This window comes from Callorhinchus milii, unplaced genomic scaffold (genome assembly GCF_018977255.1).
Source record: "Callorhinchus milii isolate IMCB2004 unplaced genomic scaffold, IMCB_Cmil_1.0 Scaffold24, whole genome shotgun sequence".
NCBI classification, from domain to species: domain Eukaryota; kingdom Metazoa; phylum Chordata; class Chondrichthyes; order Chimaeriformes; family Callorhinchidae; genus Callorhinchus; species Callorhinchus milii.
The window spans coordinates 5,250,842-5,273,873 of NW_024704765.1; the positions used below are offsets into that span (position 1 = coordinate 5,250,842).

At 42.6% G+C, this 23,032-nt stretch overlaps 2 protein-coding genes across 6 annotated transcripts; both read right to left on the reverse strand.

Annotated features, from left to right (window-relative positions):
- Nucleotides 1–714: 714 nt before the first annotated feature.
- LOC103187657 (tumor necrosis factor receptor superfamily member 14-like) lies at nt 715–4,484 on the reverse strand. 2 transcript variants are annotated; one of them, XM_007907248.1, is made up of 6 exons: nt 4,453–4,484; nt 3,823–3,925; nt 2,913–3,038; nt 2,307–2,462; nt 1,459–1,608; nt 1,269–1,334 (listed from the first exon to the last, which is right to left on the reverse strand). In XM_007907248.1, exons 1-6 carry the CDS (start codon nt 4,465–4,467, stop codon nt 1,324–1,326), a joined length of 561 nt encoding a protein of 186 aa, XP_007905439.1. In that variant the 5' UTR covers nt 4,468–4,484; the 3' UTR covers nt 1,269–1,323. The 2 variants fall into 2 exon arrangements, with proteins under 2 accessions (XP_007905438.1, XP_007905439.1); XM_007907247.2 differs by having other exon boundaries at nt 715–1,608.
- Nucleotides 4,485–8,858: 4,374 nt separating this feature from the next.
- Nucleotides 8,859–21,982, reverse strand: LOC103187658 (tumor necrosis factor receptor superfamily member 14-like). Of its 4 annotated transcripts, XM_042343752.1 has the most exons (10): nt 21,768–21,975; nt 20,035–20,118; nt 19,103–19,205; nt 17,351–17,476; nt 14,733–14,888; nt 12,862–12,955; nt 12,476–12,663; nt 11,422–11,450; nt 10,263–10,464; nt 8,859–9,010 (listed from the first exon to the last, which is right to left on the reverse strand). In XM_042343752.1, exons 2-10 carry the CDS (start codon nt 20,080–20,082, stop codon nt 9,006–9,008), a joined length of 951 nt encoding a protein of 316 aa, XP_042199686.1. In that variant the 5' UTR covers nt 20,083–20,118; nt 21,768–21,975; the 3' UTR covers nt 8,859–9,005. The 4 variants fall into 4 exon arrangements, with proteins under 4 accessions (XP_042199686.1, XP_042199687.1, XP_042199685.1 ...); XM_042343753.1 differs by lacking the exon at nt 10,263–10,464 and having other exon boundaries at nt 21,768–21,982; XM_042343751.1 differs by lacking the exon at nt 8,859–9,010 and having other exon boundaries at nt 10,057–10,464; nt 21,768–21,978.
- Nucleotides 21,983–23,032: the final 1,050 nt, after the last annotated feature.

Genomic DNA, 23,032 nt, shown 5'->3' on the forward strand with positions numbered 1-23,032 from the left:
ACTGTTCTTTGCGTTGTGATATCCACCCTTCTCTAATGCTGGCCCATGGTGTGTGTGTGTGTATATATATATATATATATATATACACATATACATATTATATATGTAGATAGATCTCAGTTTAACGAACTGAAAGGCAGCACAGAGAATGAGGAAAGACAGATAGGATGTCATTGGTGACTTTAACAAAGGCAGCTCCAGAGGTGGTAATACGTACCCATACTTTACAGAGAAAGGGCACGTTAAAGATAGGGCAGTAGCTTAAGAGTCACTTTCTTCGAACATTATCATGTCTTAATATTTAGTGGATTTTAAATTCAGGTAGTGAATCTAAATGGGCATTTTTAATCTTATTACACAATTTCTGAATTGGAAAAATGGGAAAAATGTAAGGAACCTCTCAAAGCCTAGGATTTTTATTATGAATGGAGAGCACTGATAAAAATACAATTGCATTATAGGGAAGACACGACAAGGAGAAAATGCAGCACTGAAAGAAACATTTCAGTGCATCTTAGTTGCAAGAATAACATTTTTTTCCCATTTTTTAGTTGAATCCTTTGCTTTGTTTCAGCCAGAACAACTTGCATTTATATAGTGCCCCTCATGCAAGGTAATGTCCCAGAGCACTTCACAGTGGCGGAGCACAACACCGAGCCGGGGGGAGGGGGCAAGATGACAGTAGGCACGATCGAAGAGGAAGGTTCTTCAGGCACGATCTGAGGATGGGGAACTAAGGGGCAAGGCCTTGGAAGGATAGAGGATGAGAGTGCTAGAGGTTCGGGGTGTTTTTTCAGCAGAATTGAGTGTTGCTTTGTGTGGAGCAGTGAGTCAAAGTTCCGAGATGGGAATCTGATTTCTGAGGTCTACACTCCTTACCAGATTAGCTAGAATCAGTTCTCTCTTGGAAGGTTGAAGCAATATCTTTGAATTGGATGGGAGAGAGTGCCTGGCTTGAGAGATATTTTGACAACTGACTGACCAATAAATCAACCTCTGAAGACATTTCTCCCAAGCCGGATTGCACAGATATGTGCAGATTTTCCAGGCTTTTACCAATATTATTGAACGCCTTCTCCATAACTTTAATGTTAGCCAATTCAGATTTGATAGATTCCTGAATGGAGGCCATCCCATTTTCCATAGATACCTGAATGTCTGTGATGCCTGTCTGCATAACGCCGCGAATACCGGTCATGGTAGACTGGATTGCGTCTCGAATCCCTGCCATTCCACTCTGTATGGCATCGTGCATGTTTGCCATGCTCGATTGCATAACAGACCTTAGCTCCACTGTCGCTTTCTTCCCCGCCTCCTGCGACTTCAAAGCTTCTCTAGAAAAATCAGAAAATCCAATTTGCATCAGTGATTTTCTAATAGCATCTTGCGAGGACCCAAACATGTGTTTCTTTTCAGTTAGCCCCAGGTCGAATTCCTCCTTCTTTAGTGCAGTTGTACCTTCTAACTGAGAAGCAAGTTTCTTCTTTGAGGGGGGGTGCACCCCCGTAGATGTCTTCTGTGAGTGGGTCTCCCCAATAGCTTTTATGATGTTTTCCTTGAGGACCGCATGTGATGCTTTGGATCCGGGTTGTATAAGTTTATTGAAACCTGTGTAAAATAAGTGAATGAAAAAGGATATGAAGACAAAGAATGAAATTAGTGTAGAAAGTTCCAGTGATGGAGCTAGTCCCCGCACTAAAGGCTGAATCAGCGCCTTGGGATGTCCTCCCGACGTAAACGGCCCTATACAAATGTAATCTTCTTGTTGTTGAATCGCTGTAAATTTCTACGGCGCTATGACCATAATAATGGGTCATTGGTTGGGATGCTAAATTTATTCTAAATGTACAAGCCATCCCTATAGTTTTTGGAAATAGGTTTCTACAGACATTTTTCAAGTGTTATACTTTGATAACAGGGTGACAGTTGTGGCTGAGGATGTGTTAATTAAATACATTGTTAAATTTCCCCTGATGAGAAATACGGATTCACAGGTGTTTTCCCTACTCCATCATAAATAGATGGGCCTGAAGCTAACTGACTGGAGTGTTGATCAGTCAGATACCATCTTCATACTAATTTTTTTTTGTTGCGTTAGATAGCAAGCTCAATATGTGGTCACAAGCTGGCATCATGGGTGGGTGAGGAGATGAACTGGAGTTTATCATACTCATGGAACAATCAATACCTCTCCATTACCTCCGCCACTGATAATGACTTTATAAACAGAAGTTCAATGTTTCTGTGAATTATAATATTGCACTGTTCACATGCGAGACACGCGCCAGCCTAGTTCATTATTGTACCTTTATCATCAGTCGATTCATACGCATTACGTTGGATTTGTTTTCTACAATTTTGACAGCCTTTATCTCCTTTCTGTGTGCAGTAATAACCTTCTTTGCAGTCACACACTGTATCCATCGTATAGGTGCATTCCTCTATTGATTTAAATCCCGCGTCTACAAATGTGGGAGGAGGGAGAGAAAATAACAGTTTAATTGAAATCTGTCCAAATCACTTCCTGTATTAGTCTGCTATAGTTTTCAGCCAGGTCTTAAAACCATCTTAAATATCTAAGGCTTCAAAATGAACAATTCCATCTGCCTGTTCAGGTGGATGTTAAAGATCCCATGGCGCTATTCAAAAAGACAAGGAATTTCTCTCTGATGGTGTCCTGGCCAACAATCCCCCAACATAAATGTGGTCACTCCATGGCTGTTTGTGGGACATTGCTATGCGCAACTGGCTGCCGCATTTTGCTCCCAATAAAATACACAATCAGTCCACTTTACATTGTAAGATGATTATTATTACTGTGTGTATTTGGAGAAGCTACTTTTTAAGATTAGTCTAGATTAACGTTACCATTTAAATACTGTTTAAAATAATAAATAGCACGAAACACTTACCAGCATCACAACTCTTACAGGACAAGCATTCCTCCATACCATTTGGACGATCCATGTAACTTCCAGGAACACAAGGACCACATGTGGTAGAGGTAATTAATGTACAGTGTCTCAGAACATGTGTGCCTGCAATCAAAAAAAAATCTTCTTTGTAGATCTTATAGCAGTCATAGTGCTATCCCTGACTGTCCAATGCCTTGAGACGTCCTGCTTACGTGAAAGGTGCTATACAAATGTAATTTGTTGTTGTTGTGGTCATGATAACATATTATGGACTTTAGATGTTCCACAACTACTATTAAAATTGAGCACTGTTTCACTTGGACTGTAGTTAACAAGCGCTCGTGCCTCAGCCTGACTCAGTTGGTATCAATCTCGCACTGATTCAGAAAGTCATGGGTTCAAGTCGCAAATAAGGGGACTTCGGATGTTAAACCCAAGATCCTGTCTGCCTATTCAAGTGGATCCCATAGCACTATTCCAAAAAAGAAGGGGGTTTCTTTCTCCTGTGTCCTGGCCAACAATCCCCCAAATAAAATCCCCACAAAATACACAGTCAATTCACTTTACAATATATTCTATGAAGCACTTTGAGACGTCTTAACGACATGATCAAATGCAAGAATTATTATTATATTACCCCTGCAAGGCAAAGCCCTAATGGGGAGGTTGTTCCGAGCTGTACAAGCAGTGGGAAAACTTGCCAATCAGCAATATCAATGGGAAGCTATGTGGCTTTGGGCTGGTTAGACTCCAAGGCATTCCATTCCAACAATCTATCTCTGGGATTTCCATTTGTGGGTGGGATGCATGGAATTCTCAATTTGGTCTGGTTACTCAAGCATAGTAATGGTGTATCAGACACCCGGCTGACCAAAAAAAAAAGTTCTTTCAAAAGGCTGTCACTCACCTGAGGGACACATGGTACAGCATATTTCATTAGCACGGTATTCTCCTGTATTACAGCTGGTCACCAGTTGCGGGGAAGAAAGCAGTAAGAGGAAGCAGAAAATCTAAGTGGAAATAAGAGCTACTTAATTAATTACCAAGATGAAAACAAATAACAAAAACTGTCTCCCACCCCCCCCCCCCCATCTTAGGTGGGACAAGGCAAATACTTACTGCACTGTGCAGCAATAAGAGACGTCTCAAAGCGCTTCACAGAACATACTGTAAAGTGGATTGAGTGATCAAATTATATATATTTTTAAAAAATTTAATTTATTTTTGAAGGGATTATTACCCCGGGGAAAGCAATCCACCAATCGACTAACAATCGGGTTCCTACTTACTGCTAGGTAAACAGAGACGTGTGGAGTAAGGAAACTTGCCTAACATTTTGCCCTGCCCAGGAATCGAACCCAGGTCCTCTTGCTTGTGAGGCGAGTACTCTAACCACTAAGCTGCAGGACTTTCATTTCAAATGAGAATACAGTAGTTTTGATTTTGTTGGAACCCTCACAAGCATCAGTATTCGTTGGCAAACCCTTACTGTTTCTAAGCACATCATTTGCTCGGTGCGTTGACTTGATTAATTCACCTTGGATTGTCCCATCTTTCACATACGTCTGTAGAAATCCAGGGTTTAGCTTTTCTGAGCTCTGAAACAAAAATGTAATTAGAAATCATTGAATACTGCATATAATACTGCGCAATTGGCTGCTGCGTTTCGCCCACAAATTGCACATATATATATGTAAAAAAATGTACATGGGTTTACATTTCCATTTCAATAGCACAATGAGCAATTCTACTGTAGCGCCTTGGGACGTCTTCTTGACGTGAAAGGCGCTCTATAAATGTAATTTTGTTGTTGTTGTGTGAGTATAGATTTTTTTTGTGTTTTCCAAAAAAACGTCAACATCACATTCCTGCTATGTTGTGAACAGGGAACATTCCAAGGTCAAGTTAAAGTGCAGGATATTCTCAGCATTTAAGAGTCTGAAATGTATCAAGAAGCTAACGCTGGACAAAACGGAATGACATTGTCATTGACATTATTTGTCATTGAAATTGCTTCATTGTATTGGGTTTTCTTTCGATATCAATTTTACGTGAGAACAAGGACTTATTGTGTTTTCTGTTAGAATTTGTACCAAGCTCCATGATAATGGTCGAGAAGGTACCGCGGAGTGTACAATGGAGCCATATAAAGGCACCGGAGACCTGAAATGCCACCCAGTGTTAGCCTGTAAGACCACTTTGTCTTAAATTTAAGATTGCGTAGAATCGTGGAAAACTCTTAAATTCAGCCTGAGTTTGAAAACTGGCTTTCTGTAGTTCTTAAGAGGAAACGGCTTCCAAATTCCACCATTTGGAACTCCATCCCCCAGCCCCTTCGCATGCCCCCACCCTTGCCTCCTTCAAGGCATGTCTCAAGACCTTCCTCTTCAACCACATCTTCGCTTTCTCCGAGTCTGCCTGGCCTTGTTTCTTTTAACATTTGTGGTTTCCTCCTTACCATTCACTCCACATGTTTGTGTGAATCCCCCTTGCCATTAATAAGTTCAAATAGTTAAGTAACAACTTTAATTCGGTCATTGGAAAACAGCTGGAGAAGAAACCCGGACGTGGTTTTTACATTTCTTATTTAGAGCAAGCAGGTCTTATGAAGAAGGACAATAAATTACATTTGTGTAGCGCCTTTCATGTCAGGAGGACGTCCCAAGGCGCTGGACAGTCAAGGATTTGCACCCGAGCTGGGGTTTGGGAAGAACACATTTACTTTAACTGTCGGGCACCTCAGTGAACTGAAACCCTTTCATTCTGTATAACTAAAATGTATAACATAATCAGCTTTTACTTTTTAAACTTCAGCATTTTGTCCTACCTCCACCCCCTGAAATGTCAAACACAAAACAAACTGAGGGGATGCAACATTATTACAATGTACAAAGTTAGCAGTGGAAATCTGAACTTCTGAAGAGAGCAAACTTTTATTGTCAAGGATTTTTTTTTTACTTACCTCCTTAGGAGAAATTAACGTTCCTCAAATCTCGACCAGACGGTCAGGATGGTGCTGAGCTCTGGATGGAGCTGTAATCTGCCCTCAGTGGTCAATGAAAGTGCCTCCTGCGTACAGCTCCTCTGGTTTGTACTACCCGGGACATTAAGTGAAAGATACATCGCTGCGCATGTCCCCACCGTTCTGGGGATTGGCTCACATTAGTAACAACAGTACAGTGCCCTCTGGTAACAAGCACAACAACAACTTGCATTTCTATAGCGCCCTTCAAGCGAGGCAGGGTTTTGGATCACTTGGGCAGCGTCTCTGTTGTCTTCTATAACAAATACATTAGGAAAGCTTTAGGCAAAACCACATCAACTGGATTTTGTTATCTGGGTGCTGGGATCAGCGGAATTTGGGTTCATCAGGTAAGTGAGTGAAGGTTTGTAGAACATAGATTGCTTTTCCTGCTATAATCATATCCTGCTGTGGGATATTTTCCTAATTTTCTCCCTTCTCTCCGAAATAGCCGACATGTGCTGGGTAGAGCTCATGGGTATCAGTGACGTTGATTAAATCGGATTATTGAGCCAAACGTTCTCCAGCCTTATTCCGAACTCACCTGGGGATCATTTCTTTCCAGTTGGGCTCTCCAGAGAGCAGTCCGAGCTGCAACCTCGTTTGATTTTCTTCCCCTTAAGCAGCCCAGGGAAGGCTGAGGCCCATTATAACAAGCTTGTCATCGTTCTGAAAAGAAATCAGCTAACAGGAATCAAACCAATCCTGTCTGCTGCTATGTAACCTGCAGTGAACAGCAGGTGGCACATTTTCCCAATGAGTCTTTGCATGAACCTCGACCTGGGTTTAATTTGCACTAAAAATTAATGCAGAATTCAACAGAGGAAAGATGCACACGTTAAAGAAAAATAAAGTTACAGACATGCATATATGGGTTTGTGGGGGGCGGGGGAGGAATTGGTTACTAAATCCACAACTGTTTGCGGGACACTGCTGTGCGCAATTGGCTGCTGCATTTCTCTCACAAATTATAGTCAACTGACTTTACAGTATATTCTGTGAAGCTTTTGAGACGTCTCAAAGATGTGATTAGCCGCTATATCAAATGTAAGGATTATTATTATGTCACAGGACTGCAATTTTTTTCGGAGGACATTTTGCTATCTCTAACGAAAATGATAAGCCACATCCACGCTGTATATCAATGGAATTGCAGTAATTGTTATTGATCACTAACAGTTCACAACAAAGCTAGTTAGCTGTATATCAATAAACAAAAAAAGATTTTATTATAAGTATATTCTCCACCCTATTTATCTTAACTACAAATGATGCAGACATAAGAGTTAAGCTATAAATGTTAATTGCAGTGTACGTATTCACTTACATTCAGCAAAATATTGCACTGCAATTGCGTATTACTTTAATATAGACATTTTATTAAAGTAATGTTCAAATTACTGGGTGGCTGGCAATTTCTTCACACAAAAGATTGTTAAAATATGTAATACATGGCCACAGAAGATCATATGTATGGAATTAATTTAAAAGATAGGTTCTTGGGAAGTAAGGATTTCAATGGAAAAGGGTGTCAAAAATTGGATTGGAAGATTTGCTCTGATTTAATAAAACCGTATCATTTGGTTGAATGGCCTCCTCCTGTTCTACCTAGAACATTTTCAAATATAATAGCTATTTATATGTGGGATTTAATGCTCTTCTCTCTCCCCAGCACCATCTTTCAATGGCATTGACAGGAATGCATGAAAAGAGCTTACTTCAGTTCAACAGTGCAGTACAGGCAGAAATCTTCTAAAAGGGCTCAACTGATCCTCATTGTTTTACAGTAATATCTAAGGGCTGACAAATAAGAGCAACTCTGCAGTGTGGAGTGTTCTGGATACTTTTGTGCGGTTCAGGTAGTTTAATTAATTCCCTGCTATAATTCTCAATAATACACATGGAATATATCATCCTTCTCCTGGTCTGAAATACCGGGTTCTGGAACTAAAAATTCACCTTCTGAAGTTCGATACGTCAGAACTGAGGAAGAAAAATACAACAATTCTGCAAATCATTGAAAAAAATTGACATAACAGTGATAATCCTTGCATTTGATATACCGCCTTATCATCTTCAAGACGTCTCAAAGCGCTTCACAGAATATACTGTAAAGCAAATTACATTTTGTGGGCAAAACGTGGCAGCCCATTGGATTGAGTGTCCAAATTATTATTATCATTTTTTAAATAATATTAATAATGAATTACGAGTCCGTGGCAATGGAGGCAGTTCTCAGGTCAATTGTTTAATGAGGTGTTTAAAATGGGAATTTAATATTACTGTATATATTTGGAGTGCATATTTCAGCTGGTCAGAGAAGTTACTGACTTTAGTATCGTGCTGTTAATGAGATTCCCTGTTTTATTTTGCATGCTAGCAAAATAGAAGATGCATTACTTTTTAACAAAATGATCAGTAAATTCACTCCCTCACCCTTATCAAATGTTAATGGAACCACTGGACAAACCTCTTAAGAGTTTCACCTATATTTAGAGACATTTAGAAAAAGGTATGTGTAGACACATAAGCAAAGCCGGTAAAAATAATTGCATGGTGATTATGGGGGCTTCACTTTCCCAAAGACAGACTGAAAGAAAGCTAATGTTAGGTCCAATATAGGTCATTGGAAACTAAGATTTGAAAGATTCACGCAAATAATTTGGTCACCATTAGAGAAAGGACAATGGCAGATCTAATAATCTAATTTCCCATATCCCTTACCACTTTTACTGTCCCAAGTACCTACTTTCCTAGGCTGGAGCTGAGGAGGGAACAAGCTTGATGACCAATTTGCCTTTCCTCATTCCAGATTTTCTTATGCTCTTATGTTCAAATCCAACCAGGTTAGCTAAGATAGAAACAACTGCCATCTCCTAGCAATAAAAACCTCGCCTTCAGTAATGACACCATCAACCTGATTTTGTGAAGATATTCAATCTTTATTTCTGTGTGCTCAGAAAGTACAAACACAGTAACAACAGCCTGGGAGAGACAATGAGAGAGAGCTCGATCGACCCCTGTCTGACGCCAGATGGAAATCCATTTGTGATACACTACACCCAGTCTCAACCTGTAAGAGATTAAAGTTATATGGTCAGAGGGTGACTGGCAACTATCCCCATCTGAAAGTTACACATTTAACTGCCATGCTGTGACAGCTTGTACGTCCAGCCCAAACCAACCAGATAGACACTGGCACAAATAGCCAGCCACAGCGGCACACACAATAACCAGCTGCTAGAGCATGTCAACCGCACCTCAGCAGGCTCCCTCCCTCCCCATCCAAATACGGTAAACACACACCGTGACATGCATGATCCGCATCATGGTAACAACATATGAAATGTTTTGAGGATGTTCTACAAGTGAAAGACAAACTCAATTATTTTTTTAAAAAAGTTATCATCAATCCAACTGTTCATATAACACAGTGAACTCTTAAGACGGAGAACATAAGAACATAAAAAAAAGCCAGTGGGAACAGGTCATATATTTTAGCCATATAACATCAAGTGTCTTTTTAACTATCCTCACACATTTTGCCTTTGACAAACCAAGTTATCGCTTGACTAATAGCATTCATTTGGGTTTCTGTTTTAAATGTAGTTTAAATGTATCTGCGACTTTACTGTCCTACTTTACTGGTTTCATCTGAAATTCTAACCACTGCTAATCTTCTTTCATACAGTGGCATTCATGTAAAACAACATCTCAAAGTGCTGAACAAAGTGCAGTGACCGAGCGCAAAGAACGGAAGAAATTTAGTGACTGAAGACATGGCCAACAGTGAGAGTTTTTTGGGGGGAGAGGCTGGCAACGCTGACCAACAGACAACAACAACAACAAAATTAAATTTGTATAGCGCCTTTCACGTCTCACGGGAGGACATACCAAGGCACTGGACAGACAGAGTTACGGACTCGAGCTCGGGATCGGGGAGGGTTGACGGCAGGGGGGAAAGCAGGGAGATTGAAAGCATGGTCAAAAAGGGTCTTGAGATGGGTCTTGAAGGTGGCAAGAGAGGGGGCAAGGCGGAGGGACTGTGGGATGGAGTTCCAGAGGGTGGGGGCAGAGTGGCGGAAGGCCCGCCTGCCAATAGTGGGGTGAGCGAGGCGGGGGACGTGAAGCAGGCCGGAGCCCGCTGAGCAGAGCCCGCTGAGCGTAGTATAAAGTGATCACTTACAGTGCAGGGTCTGAACACTGAAATAATTCTATTCCAGATTAAAGGTTCTAACCATCTTACAGCTGGAATATCCCTTTGTCAAATAGTCTTTCTACATAGAACAATGCGAATCTCAGGCTCCCCCATAAATGTGACGTACTTATCTCAGCTGCTTTGTTCGATAAGGTTTCCAATTCTGATTTGATTTCTGATCCTGATTTAGTCCCTGTGCCTAAAGTGTCAAAGGTGGTCCCACTGATATTGCTTATGTTGGAAGCACTGCCCTCAGTTTCTATTATCGAGTGTATGTGGCTTTCTGTGAGAGAATCTTTCCTGGACTGTTTTCTGGTGTCCCTAGTGTTCTTTAAAGAGGAAATAAAAACAATAGTTATTCATTTTGTAGGTGGCAGTTCATTACTTTGAGTTTCCGCATCACAACTTCAGCTTGCACTAACCTTTCTGAATTGGGCTTTCACCTTGTGTTGACAAAAGTTATAAGAAAACACCAAGCATTACTACACGTTCAAAAATTTTGTGTAGAACAGTTTAATGAAAGAAATTCAGCAATCAAATTTGGTACATCCCTGACATTGGTTAGTGGTTAGAGCACTCGCTTTGCAAGCGAGAGACCTGAGTTCAATTCCAGGCAGAGGGCCAAACCTTGGGCAAGTTTCCTTACTCCACACAGAGCCTAATAATAATCCCTCCAAAACCAAAAACAATAATAAATTGGTCATTTTCAATCTACGACTGTTTGTGGGACATTGCTGTGCGCAATTGGCTGCCGCGTTCGCCCACAAATATACAGTCAATTCACTTTACAGTATGTTCTGTGAAGCGCTTTGGGACGTCCTCCCGACGTGAAAAGCGCTATATCAAATGCAAGGATTATTATTTTTATTATTATTAGCCACTAGAGGGAGGTGAATCAGTTTGGCCACTGCTTCAGATTCCTATTCAGTGATTAAACCTGGAAACACTACACAGTATGCCATTGAGAACACTAGCTTCCGCTGGTTGTTCTGCAAAGACCACCTCGCCAATTAGGGCTTTGGCTTGGACACATAGCTCTACCCATAAAGTGGTGATTCCGGACCTCTGCATAATAATCAAAGTGGATACAAGCCCTGGATATAAGAATCTGTGTTCACCAACATGGACTCCAGGAAACACTGGCCAGCATCTGCCAAACACATTTCAACCTTAATGATTTCTTAAATAAGGTCCATATATATTTAGAAACACCACAATTTTGATATTACACAACTCTGATATGACATAAATGGCTACATTAACAAATAAAATTTAAAATGCCTCACCTCACGAAGCTGTATTCTTCTGATTCGATCTGGTTACATAAGAAAAATGGGTACAATTTACTGAGAGGAATTGCAGGCAGTAGAAAGCATCTACATGTAAATTAGGAGCCACTTCATGGTTTACAGCTTTGTATATTAACCCTCTTTGTAACTTCTCACCCTTTACTGGTTTGCTTTGCCTTTATTACTATATTCAGTCAATTGCGCACAGCAGTGTCCCACAAACAGTCGTGGATTGAGTGACCAAATTTAAGAACGTTTCCAAAAATTCACGCAATCTTAAAATCGAAGACAATGGTCTTATGGCTAAGATCAGATAAAAAGGATAAGGTAGACATTCGGGACTGTGAAGTATACGTCAAAGTAGTGCTGGCAGATAAAATTACTATTATTAAGAATCTGACTGAAGCAAGACAATACGTTATTCAGTTCTGACGAAAGGTCATCGACTTGAAACATTAACAACAACAAGATTCCATTTATAGAGCGCCTTTCACGTCGGGAGGACGTCCCAAGGTGCTGTACAGTTGGGTCAGGACCCGAGCAGGGGGGAAATGGTCAGGGTGAGGGGAGGAAAGGGAGGGAGCGAGGAGGAGGTAGAGGGTCAAGAGGGGAGGTGAAGGCACGGTCAAAGAGAATGGTCTTGAGACCGGCCTTGAAGGAGGAAAGGGAGGAAGCAAAGCGAAGGCACTGGGGGATAGAGTTCCAGAGCCTTGGGGCTGAGAGGCTGAAGGCCCGGCCACCGATGGTAGGGCGGTTGGGGTAGGGGATGTGGAGCAGACCGGAGCCAGAGGAACGGAGGGTATGGGCAGGTAAGTAGGGGGATAGTAGATCAGAGAGGTAGGAAGGAGCAAGGCCGTGAATGGTCTTGTAGGTGAGGATGAGTTTCCTCTCTCTCTCCGTAGATGCTGCCTGACCAGCTAAGTGTTCCCAGTGACTTCCGTTTTTATTTCAGATTTCCAGCATCCGCAGTATTTTGCCTTTTGTCCATATGTTACTCGTTCAACAGGACTACTTCCTGAATTGATCCGAAGATTCTGAATGAATCACATACCTAAATGTTGCCGCAGCAAAATTCGAAACCTATCTCTCAGCTCACGTTTCCACCACCACACCAATATTCCAACAATAATAATGGATAACACAAGTGAAACAGGCAGAACTATAGGCATTGGGTATGCACACTTTGTGTTGGAATGTGGAGTTCCTGGAGCTACCTCAATTTTGTTAATAGCATCGCAACTGGAGGGGGAAAAAAACACAAAAGTTAACAGACACTCCTTTCCTAACAGAAATCTAGCCAAATTGTTTCAAGTGTAGAATTAGGAAGCATTACATTATATTTCATGCAACAAAGTAATTTTGCATAATGTTGTAAAAAAAATTCTGCCATGTAGGAATCAAATTAAATTATTCTGGTATCCATTTTGAAGAACTTACTCTCTCCATTTTACACATGGCTCGTGAGTTGAATATCTCCATGAAAAGGTTCCATTAACACACATATGACACACAGTATCAGACAGAAGTGTCCCTGAAAGGCAGATATAACAATATTTCAAATATCAGAAAATGAGTGCATTACAACTTTTAGCATAGTTTGTACCACTGGGAACATCAGAGACACAGAATGGGTACATTGCACGTCCACATTGACTTAGAAGAGTCAGAACCAGATAGCTTCAAAACATTGGGTCTGTTTTACCGGAACAGGAAGCGTTGAGAGGAGATCTAATAGAGATCTTCAGTATTGTCTCTGCAAGAGTTACTGGAAGAGGTAAAGGGAGATTAGAAGACTCTCTTCCAAACGAGTCTTAACAGAATACAGATTGCCCTGCCACGTGTGATTTTGAAGCCTAGATTGTAACAACATAGAATATTTATTTGAAGAGATACAATGAAATATGCTGAGAATTGGGATTAGAGTAGGGATTAGAATAGCTAGCTCCAGTGGACGTGCTAACATCAGTATAAAATTGATGGATTGAACTCATGGGCTGGACCTTCTATGGTCCTTTTAGTGATGTTTCAAGAATAACATCTCTGTTACAACACCCTAAAAGCCCAATATTGTTTGAGTCACATTGAAGCTAGCTGGATTAGTTGATCCTTCTCACTGGTTGAGAATCACTTCTGGATGCTCTAAAATACTTCACAAATAGAGTAAATCTAGATAAACCTAGGTGGAATTTCTCATGTCTGAACTTCAAAATCAATACAATTAATTATTCATCGCTACTACACACTGAGTAAAACTAAAGAGAAAAGTTACAAATGTATTTTAGCCAGACCTACAACTTAAAATACAATAAGTCATGATATCACCGAATGACATTGGTAGGTGTAGACAAAGACACTAAAAGATGACAGGAAGTCAACGTAAAAATGGATTCCACTTTCCAGGAATTCCCCATTAGCCAGCCAATTGGTACATTTGATGTCAACTTCCGGACACAATAAATTGTCACGAAAATGTCTGCTGGCTGGTCTACAACCTGTGATCACAACATGCTTAACAAAGTGCTCCGTGTCGCTACCCTGCCTGAGGTGCACTGTATAAATGCAAGTTGTTGTTGGTAATGCAGCGTTTCAAGAGTTTCAGATCGGTGAATTTGAGTTGGGAATGTACCAGTGAGTTGAAAGAGATTTCTATCGTAAAATATTGATTGTCCTGTGATAGCAAACTAAAAAGATTGGGTATCAAAAAGTGTTTGGTTGGACATTATTTGATGGAGTTACCTTTAAAGTGAACACTGGGTATGAAGAGTCTTGCACATTTGGTTCTTCAGACATTCTCCGAGGAAGCAGTTTCTCCCCATTCTTCACACCTAAATGTCACCTTAGCCTCCAAGATCAAATATTCAGTCATGTCGGTCCCACACTGGGTTTCTTTGTTTTAATGACCCGTGGAGGTTGGAAAAGCAAATGGAGAGAGGCCCTCAGAGGGATAAAAGGAAAGAAAAGGAGGAAGGTAAAGAGTGAATACAAAACAAAAGAGAAAGCAAGGAGGAGAACAAGTAAAGAGAGTGCAAAGACAAAGAACAAAAGTAGAGACCGACAGAGGAAACAAGGCCGAATAGTTTGAGGTTGACCCTCCCTCCACCCATAATTGAGTTCCTCCCTTTGGACCTTTCAAAGGAAGCACATGCTTTCTATTGTAATGTTTCCCAAAATAATCTGGTCTAAAAGCTAAAACTCTCAAGACGTAATACAAGAGCACAATGAAGCATGTATTACTTTCAATAATCATTACTTCAATAATCAACAGACTCTTATTTGCCTATAAAACTTATGACAAACTAGCATTATACCTTGTTCTTTAACCCCTTCGCCTGGAGGGCAAGCATAGTGTTTCTTACACCGAAGACAGCCATCGGGTGTTTTCTCTTTGCAGAAGTATGCTATTTTGCAAGTACACACAGAGTTGTGTGTGTGGATGCATTTCTTTACAGTCCGAAATCCAGTTACTACAAATGAGAAACAACATGAAGTTTGAGTGAATTCAAGGGCTGGCTCTCATCACTGAGATGGAAGGTTGTGTTGGGGTTCAAGTCCCATGCTAGGACGTTCAACTCAGTCTAGGCTGATACTGTATTGCAATGTTGGAAAGTGCTGCGTTGGTGGAAAAGGCGATCTGAGTTTATCTCGCCAAGCTATCTTGTTACATGGCAACAGGCATTTTATGCATAGGCAATGTCTTGGCTTCTCTCATGCTGGCTTTGTTCCAGTGGCTCCTGTGCCAATATACCCTTGGTTCCCGAGCCGGTACTCCCTTACTCCAATGGCTCCCTCCAGGTGAGACACACTTGCCTCACCTGACGAGCCGCCAGTGAAGTGCTTTGAGATGTTTCAGGGTGAAAAGATGCCATATATATCTCTAACCTCCCATTCCTCTCCAAGGTCTTGGAACGAGTCGTTGCGTCCCAGCTCCGCTCCTTTCTTTCTCACCATTCCCTCTTTGAACCCCTCCAATCCGGCTTCCGCGCGGAAACAGCCCTGGTCAAAGTCACTAATGACATTCTGAACATCTGCGATCAGGGCTCCCTCTGCCTCCTTGTCCTCCTCGACCTCTCTGCCACCTTCAACACTGTTGACCACTCCATCCTCATACATCGCCTCTCCTCTTTACTTAATCTTCGTGGACCTGCCCTTCTCTGGTTTGATTCCTATCTCTCTCACCGTCTCCACTTTGTTGCCTCTAACGGTTTCTCCTCCAGCTCCCGCACTGTCACGTCTGGCGTCCCCCAGGGCTCTGTCCTTGTCTCCTCTTTAATATCTACATGCTCCCCCTCGTGACATCATTCACAGACATGGGGTCAACTTCCACATGTATGCGGATGACACCCAACTCTATTTTTCTGCCTCCACCCTCAACTCCAGGATCACTGCTGCCCTGACAGACTGTCTGTCGGACATCAAGTCCTGGATGAGGGCAAACTTCCTACAGTTGAATGTGAACAAGACTGAGGCCCTCCTGATTGGCTCTCGCCAGCACCTCAGCACCTCAGGCTATGGCAGCATCAACCTCCATGGTTGCACACTACAACTCACCAGCCAGTCAGGAACCCAGGTATCTTGTTCGACTCTCAACTGTCTTCTCTTCCGCCACATCCAAGCCATGACCCGCTCTGCCTTCCCTCACATCCGTAACATCGCCCAACTCCACCACTACCTCATGCTCAGGCCACTGAAACTCTTGTTCATGCCTTTGTCACCTCCAGGCTAAACTATTCAAACGCCCTGCTTGTCGGCCTTCCCAACTCCTCCCTCCACAGGCTGCAGATAGTCCAGAACTCTGCAGCCCGTGTCCTCTCCCGCACCAAATACCATCTCCCCCATTCTCGCTCGACTCCATTGGCTCCCTATTCTTCAGAGGATCCAGTTCAAGATCCTGGTCCTCACCTACAAAGCCCTCCATGGCCCTCGCCCCACCCTACCTCTGCGACCTCTTAACCCACTACTAACCCGCCCGCTCCCTCCGCTCAGTCGGCTCTGGCCTGCTCCACGTCCCCTGACCCACCCGCCCCACCATTGGCAGGAGAGCCTTCAGCCACTCTGCCCCCAACCTCTGGAATTCCCTCCCCCAATCACTCCGCCTCGCCCCCTCCTTATCCTCCTTCAGGTCCCGCCTCAAAACCCTCGTCTTCGACCATGCCATCGGTCACCCCCCTTCCCCTCCCTTCTCCCTTCAGCGGTTAGAGCACTCGCTTTGCAAGCCAGAGACCTGAGTTCAATTCCAGGCAGAGGGCCAAACCTTGGGCAAGTTTCCTTACTCCACACAGAGCCTAATAATAATCCCTCCAAAACCAAACAATAATAAATTGGTCATATTCAATCTACGACTGTTTGTGGGACAATTGGCTGCTGCGTTCGCCCACAAATATAGTCAATTCACTTTACAGTGTGTTCTGTGAAGCGCTTTGGGAGGTCCTCCCGACGTGAAAAGCGCTATATCAAATGCAAGGATTATTATTATTAATTATTATTATTATTGTTATTATGTGCACGGTTTTAAGAAAACTGGTTTAAGTTTTAAGAAAATGGTAACCGGCTGTTTGAGGAGATTCTGGTCAGTTTACCTACAAAACATACAGTCACTACACAACGGTATATACTGTGAAGCGCTTTGAGACATTGTCCAACATGAAAGGCACTATATCGAACATAAAGATTATTTGTTTTTATTCATCAGTTGCTGACTGTGCTCAGCAGCAGTGAATACCTGAAGCTTAAAGGAATTGTTTTTCTGTATTCCACTCTTTACCTTCCTTCTTTTTTTTCATCCCTCTGAGGGCCTCTCTCAATTTTCTTTTCCAACCTCCATGGGACCTTAAAGAAATTCTTTTTGCTCAATTCTGTTTGATGTCTGTTGTTGGAAAAAACACTTAAGTTTCGAGAAAGATATTAAAAGTAATATTAATATCATTACCTGGATTGCAAAGTTGACATTTGTGACATGTTGGTAATTGATTAGAGCTTTCAGTGTACGTCCCACCAGCACATCGCCCACATAAGGTTGGAAAGAAGTTTGTACAGTGTCTTAACACTCGGTGGCCTGTGAAAATAATGATCAAATATTTTGATATATTGATATTAATATATTTTTTATATATATTGATACATATGGAGGAAATCACAAAATCGATCTGGCCCTCAGTTCCCTCCCTCTCCCAAAATATGTCTCTGTGGAATTGAACCTTATAAACGCATCGACAACAACAATAACACCACCAAATTACATTCGTACAGCGCCTTTCATGGTGGGAGGACGTCCTAAGGCGCTGAAACACAGAGAGAAATGGAGTCAAATTGTGGGAAATGGAACCTGAGTTTTATAAAAGTGGGAAGACAGGTTAAAAATACACACGTCACAATATAAGGAACTGCTTAATCTGTCTCTAAGCACAGCCATTATCACATCTTTGAGACGTCTCAATGAACTTCACAGAATATATTTAAAGTCGATTGATCTGTGTATTTTGTGGACAAAACGCAGACATAGGAACATAGGAACTGAAGTAGGCCATTCAGCTCCTCATAGATGATCTATGAAACCCAATAGTTTATTGGATAAGTGTAAAGAAATGCACACACAGGCACCATGAAGCTGCTCATTTCAGCTGGCAATCTGCAATGAAAAAGAGATAAATTTCACAGGGCTGATCTTATGTGAACCTTTTTTTGACATTGAACCACTGCCCCTGAGTGTGCAAAGCCTTTCTGGCGGCATTCTTCCTCAATCAACTGCTACCTAAGAAATGTAGTGAAACCGTGTGAGTAAAAGAAAAAGGCCTGAGTATAAGTTGCCTGATGTTCAGATGCATCTCCAGGACAGGACAAAATAATGGAAACCTGCAATGTCTAAATGTAAAAACAGCAACTGCACTTTAGGGAGATTCATCATGTAAAAATGACGTTAAAAAGTGTTTAACCCTGCTTCCACCCATGTAAAAATGTACAGGTAATGCATGGAGCCTTATAACAAGGCAAGCACCAAATCGTGTATGGCTTTTATCTTGCAACAATAACAACTTATATTTATATAGCGCCCCTCATGTAGGGAAGCGTCACAGAGTGCTTAACAGTGTCAGAGCATATGCTGAGCTGGGTGGGGGGGTGTAGACACGGTCGAAGAGGAAGGTCTTCAGACTCGATCTGAAGGTTGGGAAGGAAGGCTGGGAAAGAGATGAAAGAAAACAGATATTGTGAAGAAATTTTAAATAAGGCGGTTATAATGCCTGAAGACTCAGCCATCAATGAGGGACAGTTGAAGTGAGAATCGACCATCAGAACAGTCAGAATCACCAGAACACAGTCATCTTAATAGGCTTCGCTGGCACTTTTGCAGAACTTTTTTTTACAGAGTGAATTTTTGGTTGCATTGTTAATGTTTATGAACAACCAGATTCACGTCAGGCACACCAATCCGTTAACATACAATAATTATTCTATTAGACGTACATAACTCCCCCTCTTTAAATCTCACATGAAAATGGTCTCAGAAGAAATCATATCAAAAAGATGAATGGAATTGTATTTACAATATATCCTGTGAAGTGCTTTGAGATATCTCACTGATGTGATAATGTCCTATATCAAATGCGAGGATTATTATTACAATACTTATAACATTACCAATCTTAAGATATTACTTCAGAATTGTGCCCGACTTAAACCTCACCTGGAAGACAAAGAGCACAGCAGCGACCTTGAAATAAATACTCATTTTCCTTACAGCAGGTCACCTTTTGTAGATGAGGAATTGTTAAAAGAAGACAGCAAATCTAAATTGAAATAAAAAAAATTCTTCACTTATCTTTACAGTTTTTTTTGGCTTCTCTTGCTTTTTTTAAAAAAAAATTGAATTTATTCCCCCCAGGTACAGGCACACAGACACCATGGGCCGAATTGCCTCCTCTGTGCTGTAAAATTCTATGAAGCATTCAGCTGAGTTTATGTTCTCATGATACAAAGGTGGGCCAGGATGAGTTGCAGAATTTTCCTGTTGCATGAATGCTGCTCTTCGCCAATGATCAAAAGAAAATCTGACATTTAAGAAAGGGTTTTTGGCCCCTTAAGCCTGCTCCCCTATATTTTTTTTGGTCAACCAGGTGACCCATCACCATGCCTAAGAGTATCCATACCAAGCTGAAATATCCATGCATCCCACCTACAAATGGTAATCCCAGAGATAGATTGTTGGAATGGAATACCCACTTTCTCCCTGGAGGTAAGCTCCTGCATTCGGAACGTATTATGTGCAGGTTGGCAAGAGTCAAGGCTTGGGGAGCCCAGAGTGTGCGTTGGGGTAACTGCTGGAATCTAAGCAACTAAAACCACATAGCTTGCCATTGATATTGCTGTCTGGCAAGCTTTTCCACTGCTTGTCGAGCTAGGACCACCCTACCCATTAGGGTTAACAGGAGTTGCAGGGTTAACAGGAGCTGAGTGGGAGGATTTCGTCCCCAGTGACAGGTCTGCTCCCCTGAAGCTCATTAATACCTACCAACGCCTCTTTCTTTCCCCCCACACTCCAATCCATGGTTAGCACTGCGTTTGCACATGATGCATGACAAACCCAAACTACTACACCCACTGGTTCTTTAAACTTACCAGTCTGACATATTGCCCACCAATTAGTACTAAAGGATGAGGATTCATTCTTCAGACATGCTCAGAATTGTGATTCTTTAGATTCTGAAACAAAGAAAAACAATTTCAAATCAGTCTTCTTTGAAAACATCAGTAACATCAACTTTAAGTATCATTCCACATTAGAGTTCAAAGAACTGGTTCCCCAGTGGGACAAATAGGTATCATAATTCATTCGCCCGCGCTCAGTTTGTTAGCAATGAGTTATTAGTTTTTTTCAGCTCATTAAAGTTCTCTGAGACTTTTTGTTCTCAATGTAGGCAAGACTAGGAACATAGAAACCATTCAGCCCCTTGAGACTGCTCTGCCATTCTGTTAGATCATGGCTGATCTGTACATCAACTCTAAATCTCAACTCCACTCCCATGCAGTAGGGGAAGAGGAAGCGCAGAAGGAGATTAATAAGACGTTTGATGGTTCGGTCATTCAGTCAAGAATGTCAATATATGCCATTGAACAATAAAGAGGTGCCAACCTGGACTTAACTAAGTGCTATTGGCAAAGAGTGAGATATGCCAAGTACTAGTTAGGTTCTAATGAATTAATAAAACAAAAATGTTTCAAAAAAGTTAAACTGGTTGTAGATTGTAGAAAATACACTGGACTAAATGAAAAGTACATAACCCATAAATGGCAAAATGAGTTTTTTCTCCTTATGGGAAGGAACAGAATGAACTGTTCTTAATGGTAATCAAAAAATAACTGAGAGAACAAGATCTTAAATATGGCAGAGTAGGGCAAGGTCACCTTCTCAAAATGATTGTGTGCATCGCAAAGCTCTTTAAAAAATAGTGGCTACGCATTATAATAATAATCCTTGCATTTGATATAGTTCCTTATCGGATCGTTGAGACGTCTCAAAGAGCTTCACAGAATATACTGTAAAGTGGATTGACTGTGTATTTTGTAGGCGAAAACGCAGCATCCAATTTCGCACAGCAGCGTCCCACAAACAATCGTGGATTGAGTGACCGCATTTTTTTTACACGGAGGAATTATTACCCTTGGAAAGCGACTAGGTTCCTACTCACTACAAGTATGACACGAATAATAATCCTTGCATTTGCAATAGCGCCGTCACGTCTTCGAGATGTCTCAAAGCGCTTCACAGGATGCACCGGAAAGCGAATCCACTGTGTATTTTGTGGGCGAAACATGGCAGCCAAGTGCGCACAGCATAATACAATAATAATAATATTTATCATAATACAATATTGGGACATGTTTTGGGGGCTGGCGTTTGGTTGGCTTTGGGCTACTTTTTGGGAGCTGGCGTTTGGGCTACTTTTTTTGGGCGAGTGTTTGGTTGACTTTGGGCTACTTTTTGGGGCTAGTTTGGTTGACTTTGGGCTACTTTTGGGAGCTGGCGTTTGGTTGGCTTTGGGCTACTTTTTTGGGCTAGTGTTAGTTGACTTTGGGCTACTTTTCGGGAGCTGGCGTTTGGTTGGCTTTGGGCTATTTTTTTGGGCTAGTGTTGGGTTGACTTTGGGCTACTTTTTGGGGGGGGCGAGTGTTTTGGTTGAGTTTGGGCTACAAATAGAGTTAAGATAGGAATCCCAACCCCGGGGCCGCGCGTGTGTGTGCCCGCGTGTGGATGGCCGGGGGGGGGGGGGGGCACCGAGAGGCCGGAGAAGCTGAGCTGAGGGGTGGGGGGGGAACTTGACGATGATCATCTCCCGCAGGGAATCACTCACCAGCGGTCGGTCGTGCGTGCGTCCAGCCCGAGGGAGAGCGGCGGGGCCTCCAAACCACCGGGAAGCCTCGGGCTCGATTTAAGCCTCTCGCTGGAATCGACGACGACGACGCCGCCTCTATCCCTCTCCCTCTCTCTCTCTCTCAGTCAGTCAGTCTGTGTGTGTGTGAGGGATGGAGGGAGGGAGGGAGGGAGCCCCCCACCGGTGCCACGTGCGTCGGCTGCCGTCCGCGCCTCAGGGGCGCCCGACTCCGCGCGCCAAAAATTCGAATTCAAACGTCAACGGCCGCCCGGTGACCGTTGCTCACGGGCTCTGAGGGGCCGAGTCCCCTCTCAGTGCCGATCCCGACACTAACGCCACTTAACCATAACAATCCTCGCCATTGACACGGGGGACCTGATCACCTCCTCCAGACGCCTCAGACGCGCTCCGCAGGAACCCGCGGTCAAGCGTTTATTTTGCGGGCGAAACCCCGGCAACCGCGGACTGAGTGACCAAATTATTATTATTGCCATATTATTATTATTACTACCAAAGCGCTTCGCAGGTAACGCTATAAAGCGATGGTGACCGGCCCGCAAACGGCTGCGGATAGAGTGACCGCTTCTAATTTTTTATTTTTTTCGCAGGGATTATTGCCCCCCGGAAAGCCATCCGCCAATGATAATAATAATAATAATCCTCGCATTTGATATAGCGCTTTTCACGTCGGGAGGACGTCCCAAAGCGCTTCACAGAACACACTGTAAAGTGAATTGACTGTATATTTGTGGGCGAACGCGGCAGCCAATTGCGCACAGCAATGTCCCACAAACAGTCGTAGATTGAAAATGACCAATTTATTATTGTGTTTGGTTTTGGAGGGATTATTATTAGGCTCTGTGTGGAGTAAGGAAACTTGCCCGAGGTTTCGCCCTCTGCCTGGAATTGAACTCAGGTCTCTCACTTGCAAAGCGAGTGCTCTAACCACTGAGCTACAGGACTCAACGACCAACTGGGGTTCCCACTGACTGCCGGGCAACCAGAGGCGCGTGTGGAGTAAGGTACGTCCACTGCAACAACTTACGTCGCCGCGGCACCTTTCGCACCGGGTGGCGTCTCCGAGCGTTCAATAGCAGCCGCGTTTGACCCCGAACGGCGCGGGTTTGGGTGTAGAGAGAGAGAGAGAGGAGTGGGGTTGACCACAGCCCACGGTTAAAGAGGGAGGTATAATCTGAAGATGGGTGAGGAGGGGGTTCCAGAGGGTCGGGGGTAGCGGTAGAAAC